This window comes from Salvia hispanica, chromosome 5, assembly GCF_029641045.1.
Source record: "Salvia hispanica isolate PSC_SH4W2 chromosome 5, Shi_PSC_v1, whole genome shotgun sequence".
Taxonomy (NCBI): Eukaryota; Viridiplantae; Streptophyta; class Magnoliopsida; order Lamiales; family Lamiaceae; genus Salvia; species Salvia hispanica.
This window is the reverse complement of record NC_142696.1, coordinates 48,361,631-48,372,465: the sequence shown is the minus strand read 5'-3', so window position 1 is coordinate 48,372,465 and position 10,835 is coordinate 48,361,631. Positions and strand designations below refer to the sequence as shown.

Below are 10,835 nucleotides of genomic sequence, written 5' to 3'. Positions count from 1 at the left end.
TTGCAGTATGTTTCAGATATCTAAGAAGCCATTTCAGGGCCTCCCAGTGCACAAGTCTAGGGTTAGACATATATCTACTCAATCAAGAAACAACATAAGCAATATCAGGCCGAGTACTGACTATCAAGTACATAACATAATCTATAGCATTGACATAAGACACCTTTTTCAGAGCAGCAATATCAACTTCAGACTTTGGACACAAATATTTACTCAACAGAAAATGAGCAGCTAAAAACACAGAAGCAGTTTTAGCAGCAGACATGTTAAACTTTTGCAAGATCTTAAGCACATATGGTTCTTGGTGAAGCACAAGGACATACTCTCTTCTACTCTCTTCTGTTCCTAAAGATATTAATATCCAAAATCTTTTGAGCATCACCAAGATACTTCATATCAAAGTTATCACACAAAGCAACATGCACATGCTTGATAGATTTAAGGTATGGTTCCATAATCAACATATCATCAACATATAACAATAAGAACACAAGAACTTTATCAAGGTTTTTCACATACAGGCAAGCACCAAAGCTACTTCTAACAAACCGAAGTTTTGCATACAAGAATTAAACTTGATATTCCATTGTCTAGGGGATTGCTTTAAACCACACAAAGCCTTTTAAGCAAGCAAACATGATTGGGGTACTTAGGATCCACAAAACCCTCAGGTTGTCTCATATAGATATGTTAATCTAAACTATGCAAGAACGCAGTTTTGACATCCATTTGTTTTAACTCCCAATCAAAGTGAGCACGCAGAGTAATCATAAGTCTAATAGTAGTAAATTTCACCACAAGAGCATATATTTCAGTATAATCTACTCACTCTTATTGAGTAAACCCTTTGGTCACAAGTCTGACCTTGTACCTTAAACCATCCACCTCATTTTTAATCTTATTAAGCCACCTGCAGTTAACAATGTAGGCACCAGCAGGGAGGGGAACAAGTAACTAGGTATAATTCACTTTCAGAGATAACATTTCATCTTCCATGACTTTGTGCCACAGATTCCAAAACTTAGATTTGAGGGTCTGCTTATAAGATTGAGGTTCATTCCCATCAGATTCATACACATTAAAAGCAAGAGCAATTAAATTCACAATGCCAATGTACCTAACAGGAGGATTAACAATCCTTCTGCCTCTATCTCTAGACAGGAGGTAATTTTGTAAATCTGGAACATGGTTAGGCTCAACTATTTGGTCTTTATGATGAGTCACATTTTGGGGCTCAGGCTCAGGCTCAGGTTCAGGTTCAGGTTCAGGTTCAGGGTTAGGGCTATAAGATTTGATTTCCAGAAGTACTCCACCTCACTTGGAGCATCATTAGATGACTCTACCTCAGTGAGAGTGTCAGTGGACTCCACCTCACTAAGAGGCTCACTGTCAACACTTGTTGGAGAGGAATCAGGGGCAGTTTTAAGACAAGAGAATTCATCCTCATTGAAGACCACATCCCTACTCATTGTGACCCTAAAACCTGGTTCACTCCTATTCCAAATCCTATAACCCCTTATACCCTCAGGATATCCAAGAAACACCCCTTTCTTGGATATGGGATACAGCTTGTCAGTTTTGGAATGCATAAAGGCACTACAACCAAAGACTCTTAAATGGAATAAAATATTTTCTATTTGTGAATATAGACTCAGGACATTTACCCTTGAGAGGGATTGAGAGAGACCTATTCACCAGGTACGCTGAACGCAGAAGGGCTTCACCCCAAAATATTTTAGACAAACCACTTTTAGACAAAAGACACTTAACCTCTTCTAAAAGGGTTCTGTTCATCCTTTCAGCAACTCCATTTTGCTGAGGGGTATAAGGAGTGGTCTTGTGTATCTGAATTTCAGCAAAAAAGTGATAACTATTACAATTTGTGACTAAGTACAAGAATACTTAAAAGTGATAGCTATTATCATATGCTTGACCAATCTGATACTTCAAGCTAACTCTCTGTAGAACCACCTGCACACTCAAGTACACAAATTAATAACACAATAACAAGATCCTTTCGCGTCTGAAAGAGAAAAGACAAAACAACGAATCCAGAAGATTTAGGATATGGCTCAGGTCACACACACGATTGCACCGGGCCAAGGACCTCCTCAATCTTCACCAATGAGTCACAAGAGAGCACCGCAAGAGAATCTAACCCCCAAACCCTAGGAGTTCACCGATTACTACAACGCACCGGCCAATCTCAACACGTGGCCACCAAAACATCTCACAAGCACTATCAATCGTCTCAAGAACACATAGATCTCACGGATCTAAGAAATTAACCGATGAACTTCGACCGAACGCACAGATGCGAACAAACTGTTCAGGTCTCGAAGGAACCCAACGGGTCAACACAGGAGTTGAGGGATTCACACTCGTATCTCACTGGAACAGAGATTAGAGTGACCGGAGAAGAAGATCAGAGCAATTTCACAAGAGAGAGAGAAGAGAGTTCTAGAGAGAAGGCATAGTATAATCTGAAGAGGGGGAGTGCGAGAGTGAGTGAATCAGAGGCGGAAGAGAGAAGGGTGTAGTTTAACACTCAGCACAAACACAACCCTACATCCAACGGTTGTCAACCAGGATCCGCATGGAGTGCCATGTGGCAGCCATCGGTGAAACCCCTCAGGTAAGTAACGGGCCAGCACTCTGGGCCATCCACTCAAAACTATGGGCTGTGAATTAATTCAGCCCAAAGGAAATTAATTCTTAAGCCTAATCCGAAGTAGGTCCATTTTCTCACATTTATTTATTGAATTATATGTAGCAATAAAAAATAATTGATATAGAAATTTTATATCGAATCGTAACATGATTTCGAGCTTGATTTGAATTAATATTTAGTAAGAATATTTTTTTGCTTAAATATACACATATTTAAGTATAATTTTTTTTTTCTTCGAAGTGTTGCAAAATGAATAGCAGTGTGAAATTTATTTTAAATCAATTAATGTTGATAAAACGATTTTCAATGTAAAATGTTAAAAAAAGTTTGGTTATGTACACACAATTATGTACGTTTATCACTGCCCGTTTGTTAATTACATCCACGAGATTTCAGGAGTTACAACAACTCGTCGATGTCGCACCAACGGACAAACAAACTAAAGGCAACTAGGGGAAACGGTTAAAGAGACAAATACACACGAAAATAAACAGAAGTACACGAATGGTCGTGTGGCTAAAAATAGCAATAAATAGAAAACTCTATAAACAAAGTTACTAGTAATTCAAGACAAACTAATGAAAGAGAATATATAATTTTGTGCCTTGCCATTAATTTATTCGATTTGATTAGTTAAGATTGGGATTCAATGTATCTTGTAATCTAGAACGAGGGGAGTTAATGTCACTACATCATTGATGGTGACTTGTTTAATTAGTGGATAATTTAGTCAAAATAATCAGCACACGTGTGCATAGGCCGTGTTGAAATGCTTCTTCCAATTAATTATGGCATAAAAATGACAAATTAAAGGTCCGTCAACATTCAACCTTTGCATTACTTAAGAATATTGTATAGCTAATTAAGTAGGATATGAATGCTAGATTTTACTGGTTACAATTTCATTGATTAGCATACATGATACGCAAATGATAGATCAATGGAATTCTAGTAAAGTTTCATCAAGGGCCGTATGAAAAAATATTGACTCCTATTGAAATCTTTATACTACACATTTTGTACGTAGGATAACTCACGTGTAAATATATCAACAATGAACTCACATGTTATACGTTAATTTAAGCCACACTGGTTTATGGTAAATTTTCAAGTTGAAATTGTTGCTCATATTTTAGTGCCATAAGTTTAGGACTTATTTGGCGGCTAGACTTAATATTAATGAATCAAGTACGCACTCAAGTTTTCTTGCTTCCTTATCCACTTTTCACTTAGTATAATAATCCAAAAATTATGGCTTCGATGTAACTTCTCATGTAGACAGAAATTTACAATTCTTTTATCCTAAAACTAGGTGATGTACTTGACTACCAATTATGATTTGTTACCACCACTCATAAATAGGACTGAATTGAAGTGGATTCCACACTTTGGTAAGAGTGAGAGAGAGTGAAAGAGTGAGAGAGAGAGAGAGATGGTGAGGCCAGCTTACTTTGATAGAAATGGAATCAAAAGAGGGGTTTGGGATGAAGAAGAGGACAAAAAATTGAGTGATCATATTAAGCAAAATGGACACCACAACTGGCGGCTGCTGCCGTTATATGCCGGTAATCCCGATTTCTCTGATTAGAGCTTCATGTGGAAGCCAAAATTAACTAATAAATCAATTGATCGATTTCCCTTTTAGATCAAGTCCTTTATTGAGTTCAAGAATATTCATAACCCTAGTTATATATGAAAACCCTTATTCTCTTGTGAGTTAGAGATAGAGTTCGGAGAGGTCAAATCTTTATTACTTGAATAACTTTTTTCTTGTTTAGGGCTTAGTGGAATCAATTTATTATTAGTTCAATCATCCGTGTGCGCACACATTAGGTCACTCAAATCAATGGCCTATTAGTTCATGTTAGAGTATGGAGCCTGAAAGGGGACCTATTAGTTTGGGGGCACCGTTTGGGCTTCCGTACAATATATATTTGAAGATCCCAATTGCTATTCGGTTTATAATTAGTGTTCATTACATTTGCTATATATATTCTCTCTTGTTGTAATTTGGTAAACAATTCATGTGTCTCTTTTATTACTAAAGATTTCTTGTTATTATTGCGTATTAGTTCGAGGCAAAAGATCTTACCAAATGAGTTGCGCTTCATGGTTAGATTAGATCCTAATGAGTGGTGAAATTTACTTAATGTCTAGTTTTGATCCATTAATATGCATACATCTTATTTTTAGTGACTTACATTAATTAACATATATGTGATTTATTTAATTTAGGGTTGAAGAGGTGTGGGAAGAGTTGCAGACTGCGTTGGGTGAACTATTTGAAGCCTGGTATCCGACGTGGCAACTTCACCCAAGAAGAAGAGCATCTCATCATCCAACTCCACAATCAACTCGGAAACAAGTATGAATTAATCACTACATATATATCTTTTTATTTAGATTAGAAAAGAGAGATGGATTTTATAAAAGTTGATCTGATTATTTAATTTGTAACATAGATGGTCATCCATTGCTACACACTTTCCCGGTAGAACTGACAACGACATCAAGAACTACTGGCACGGCCACATACAAAAGCGCCGGGCTCGCCTCAAGGGCGCCGCGGCGCAGTCAAACAGCAATTCTAGCACTATAACAACTTGTCTGAATCAAAACACACCTGCAGAAAACATCGGTGTGTTTGAGTCGAATGCAGATTCGGATTTCAATATTCACAACATTGTTGAGGAAGAATGTTATGGGGTGGAGGAAAATGTGATGGATCTACTTCGTGATCCCTCAGATTATGAAATTGGTTCTTGGAGTTTGAGTGCTGCAATTGAACAAGACTGCTTCAACAACAGGAATTTTGGTGGTGAGTATTATGGGAAATAGAAATATAATTGAGCTAGCTAGATTTATATATATATGAGCAACAATCGTCTAATATCATATGTAATAGAGTTGTGTTTGAAGTATACTTGAATAAGTTGCTTATCCGAATCTTGAGGTTGTGTTTCTGTTGTATTATATGATTTGGAATAATGATATGATATGATATTGTTGTCTTAATATCATGATTTTATGTGTTTTTGTTATGTACTATTGAAAATTTTGTTAGGAGTTTTAGTAGGATGATATTTTGTTCCTATGCACTAATTAGTTATATTGGTGTTCTTATTTAATTTCCAAATTTTGGTAATTTAATTTAGATATATACTATGAATATATGTATGGTAAATGTATATATGCCTTTTACGATTCATGTGAGAATTTTGAAGTTTTTGTAACGATAGTTCCAATAAAAGGAACCCAAGGGCCATATTCTTCTCCAATTTGAGTTTTACTCATATCTCGAATGAATTCCAGAACATATTCGAAGAAATTCTGACCTCCAGTCGGAATGGTTTGTGGGTTCCGAAGAGCTATAGTAACTGAACCTAATAAGATGGCAATTACAACCCAAGAAGTAATAAGTACTTGTCCATGTACTTGGAAACCCCCTATCTGTCAATAGAAATGTTGGCCTACTTCCACACCTTGGTGAATATAGCAATTATAGAATTTTGAATATAGCAATTATAGAATTTTGAAGTTTTTCTAAAGAAGATTTTGTTTAGCGTATTAGTTCTTAGTCAAATAAATTAGTGTTAGTTTTACAATTTTCATGACTAAATTAAAATAGCCACCTTCTCTAATGACATGACCATACTAATGATCCTATCGTAGATTGCACCCTCCTTAGGTTAATTAAGATTTTATTCTTGTATTTCCCTCAAAAGAAAGAAAAAATAATCAGTAATGAATCTTTTGCAAATAATTCGGCCTTTAAAGGCTGGATTGCATTTTTCTTTAATATTTTTGATCGATTAATTGCTCAAACCAATAGATTGGCGTTGTATATACTACATTAAATCCTTAATACTCTTTTCAAAGCTATTCGGAACTGAGTTTTATGAAATGTAGGTAATTGTAAAGAAGCCCACATCTATCTATACATATATAACACGCGAGTTTTAACTTTGATTGATTATCTATGAATTCTGGATATAAATTTGAATATTTAGAAAATTTTAAGTTCACTATATAATATATAATTCAAGCATAATAAGCATATAATTCAAACATAATAAATTGCTAATAATAATTCATAGTAGTTACTACCGTTACAATTTGACCCCAAACACAATTTTTTATAAGGGTGGCAAAATGGGTAGCGGGTAATGGGTAATTCCCATCTCGACCCGCTACCCGCCGGGTATTGGGTACCCGCTACCCGACGATAACAGGAAACGGAGCGGGATAAGGTAGTGTATTTTAGAGTTTTGCGGGTAGTGGGTGTATCCACTACCCGTGCGGGTATACCCGTTAGTCCCGTAATACCCATTATTATTAGCATTAGTCATATTCCATCTTTTAACACTCCCCTTGTTCCATATAAATAAAGGTGTTTCAAATAATTAAAGTGGAGAAAAAAAGTAAATAGTTAAATAATAATAGCCAAAAACGCACTCATTTTGAAAAATTAAAAATAAATAGTTAGAACGGAGAAAAAATAAAGTCAGAGAGATAATAATGTAGAAAAGAGTATTTATATTATTATATTTCCGAAATGGGTGAAGAAAATGAAATGCCTCTATAAAGGCGGAACAGTGGGAGTACTTTATATAATCTGAGAGTTCTTTCAAAACATTTTTATATTCCAACGAACATACAGTTGAAAACTCACCGGAACTAGCTATAGAGTGTCCTCTTACTTTTATTCCCAATCTATTCAACGTTTACCATTGATATTAATAAAGTAAATTAGGGAACATTGACGGTTATTATTATGTTTTCAAATTTTTTATTAGGATTTCGGGTCGGGTACGGGTACCCGCAATGTCGGGTACGGGATATCCGTCACGGGTATCGAATAATCCCGGTATATCGCGGGGCGGGTATTGGAACAACAAATTTTGCTAAAATCGGGTACGGATACCCGACTTGTCGGGTGCGGATACCCGTGGGTAACCCGTTTCGTCACCCCTAATTTTATAGTATTCAATTTTCAATCTTTAATGCATGAGAAAGTGGGGTGGCAAATTCATCATTATAAATATAAAATTTACAGTTTTTGGCTGATACAAGAAGTGTAGGACGGTGCATTCTATTTTTCATTATTATCATTATATTTTCATGTTCTTGTAAACATTATATATATGCTTGTGTATGCCTCGGGAGGTTTGAGAAAAGACACCAAACAAGGAAAAAGAGTATTGTATTGTAGTGGAGTTGCAGTTTTGGCCGGAAGGAAATATCTATTTATCCATTCAATATGTAGTATTTTTTTGCTATTCTTAATTCACGTATCATTTTATGTATTTTTATATTTTGATTATTATGTTATTATATTATATTTATTATTAATAATTTTTAATTTTTGGTATTTTTTTTAATATTTTATAGATTATTTTGATGATATATATTCGATGTTCGTCATAGAATCGTTGCTAATGTTTATGGAAGGGCCAAATAAATGATTTCCTATTAATTATTTTTCAATGTTTAGACCAATAGTAATTATAATTTGTTAATTTCTTGATTTGTTCATTTACTAATAGTTTTTTTTTTTGCTATCGGTAATTCGTCCATCATTCTGCAATTTTATATTTTGGTTAGCATGTTATCATATTATATTTGTTGTTGATGATAATTTTGATTTTTAATTAGGATCTTTTAATATATATTTATAGATTATTTTGATGACATGTATTTAGAATTTCGTCACATAATCGTGCTTAATGATTATGGAAGGGCCAAAATGAAGGTATTTATTGATTATTTTTGGCTGTTTAGACCAATAGTAGTAATAATTGGTCTTATAAACAAAATCTTCAAATAGATTTTCAATTTTAATGTATTTCCTAGACTTTAATTTCAATCTATCGTTATAAACATGCATACAGCATTCTCAAAATATTAATAGGGAAAATTAGTATTGTAATTATTTTTATACGTTAGACTAAATTCACCAACCCCAACCTTCAATTTCACATTTTAGAGATGTATTAATGAGTATATATGTAAGAAAAAAAAATCTTCCTTTAATTTGAATAAAATTTTAAAAAACAAAAAAAAAGTTTTTTATTTTAATGTGAATATACTAAAATTCAACATATGTCGAAATTGTATTTTGAGTTTAAATGTCCCACCATTGTTATAATTGAATTCACTAATTTAATCAAAATTGTTGTGAAATATAAAAAATCAGAATACACTATACAATATTTATATTATCAAACATAAAATTTATGCATCTAAAGTATAGAATTTTCTTTAATAATAAATTTATTAAGTAAGTTGAAACATGTAATTTATGATATTTTTACTTGGTTTTGCACATGTCAATCATGCCCCATTGCATATATCAATAATTTTTTGCTCTTTCGTTAAACAATAAAGTCTATTTTTGACATGTTTTGTGGTTGATTTTTTGTAATAGAGGTGAAAAAGTGTTTTAAATAAATTTTTATTGTATATCGTTTTTTAATTTAAAACTTCATATAATTATATTGTTTTCATTTCATAATTGTGAACTCACAGTTTCAAAATAATGGATATAAAAAATCAATTGGTTCATGCATCGCACGGGTGAGATATTAATTTATTATAGTGTGGGTGAAATATAAGAAGTTAATGGTACATTAGTTTGTGCTACCATAAAATAAATGGAATGCGAAATTGTTTGAGGGACGTACCGTTGGTTTCTGGAATTTAAAGATATAAACCGGGCGTAATACAACCTAAAAGAAGGAACACAGATGAACTAACTGAAACGAAATTACAACGGAAATTTCGAAACAAATAAACTGTGAAAGTATTTAGCCGAGTCGAGGAGTCCTCTTTCCGCAAGACGAGATACGCCCCGGTAGTGCTCTTCGGATTGGCGTTTCGTCCCCAAAGATAAAATGGCTACGTCTCTGATGAAGCAACACCGCTATCAGCAGAGCTTCCCGCGTCATACTGACGAGGTGTCATCCCGCTTGGCTCGCTGACGTGGAAACGGTGGTGGTCTAAAAAAGAACTAGGCCCACTAGCCTTGGGTTGAGCCCACGACCAAGTCCAAAGACCAATTGTCAAGATCCAAGTCCAAGGACAATGGCACGGGCGCAGGCGTGGGCGTGGGCTCGAGGCGCACGGCGGCAGTGCGCGCGCGCGCGTGGGCTCTACAGCCCATCTTAGTCCACTATAATTATTACATGTAATAATCTTTTTTATTAAATACTAGTTTAATAAGGTTGTAACTTTCAATGTTGGATAATTAACTCTCTTAATTATTCCCTAAGCTTCTCTCATAGCTTATTAAGTTTGCAATTTTGCACAACTTTAATCCATTATTTCTCACTCACCGGGAATCGGATTTGAGAAAATGAATATACCACGGTCATCTATTCCGAACGTAGATCGACGCTATAACATTTAATTTCAAAAAATTAAATGTCTCGCTGAAATTATAATTGGTCAAAGTCCATTGACTGGCATAGATTCCAACAATCCCCCATATGAGTGGAAATAACCAAATGCATATGCATGCAGACACAAGCGGCCATCGGATACACAGGCGGCCTAGTAGCGCGATGCTTTGAACTAGTCCCCCACGACGTGCACCGAGACAATGGTGTTAACACTTAAACACCTCAACCTCATCCGTTCTTACGTTTTGTGTCCTTTGCGGCCTTGGACACCACTTTGGATTCATAACTGTGTAACTTGAAGCGACTACACTTCACACTTATATAGGTGATTCCTGCTCGAGTATCTTGCCCTACTCGGTCTCTTTGAGAACTCAATCTCCTCGAGATCCTTAGAAATCATTAAAAGTCATTAAAGGCAAAGAGCAACGCCCCCTCAAGTGCTTCTTCTAACTCCATGAACACCAGCGTGTTGTCAGCAACGGGCTAGCCGGGTAAGACACTAAGTCTTAACACGATTCGGAAATAGTTGCAACAAAACGCTAAAACACCTAAATATAACTAAGTTGTGTTGGGAATCTTTACATGTATTAGAGAGTATATATATATGTATAATTGTCTCGTTTTGTATTTATAGCATCATGTATGTAATCAAGTTTGTAAGTTTGTTGAATAATGTTGAAAAAAAATCATGTCTTTTTGCCTAGTCTATATAAAGAGATTGTCTTTTTGCATAGTCTATACTCTCTTTCTCCGGCAGCTTCTGG

General features: G+C 34.9%; 1 protein-coding gene across 1 annotated transcript; it reads left to right on the top strand.

Annotated features, from left to right (window-relative positions):
* The first annotated feature begins 4,103 nt into the window (after positions 1-4,103).
* LOC148926958 (transcription factor MYB10-like) lies at positions 4,104-5,618 on the top strand. Its single transcript, XM_089057842.1, has 3 exons — positions 4,104-4,236; positions 4,907-5,036; positions 5,134-5,618. The coding sequence occupies exons 1-3, from the start codon at positions 4,104-4,106 to the stop codon at positions 5,507-5,509; spliced, it is 639 nt and encodes a 212-aa protein (XP_088913968.1). The 3' UTR covers positions 5,510-5,618.
* Positions 5,619-10,835: the final 5,217 nt, after the last annotated feature.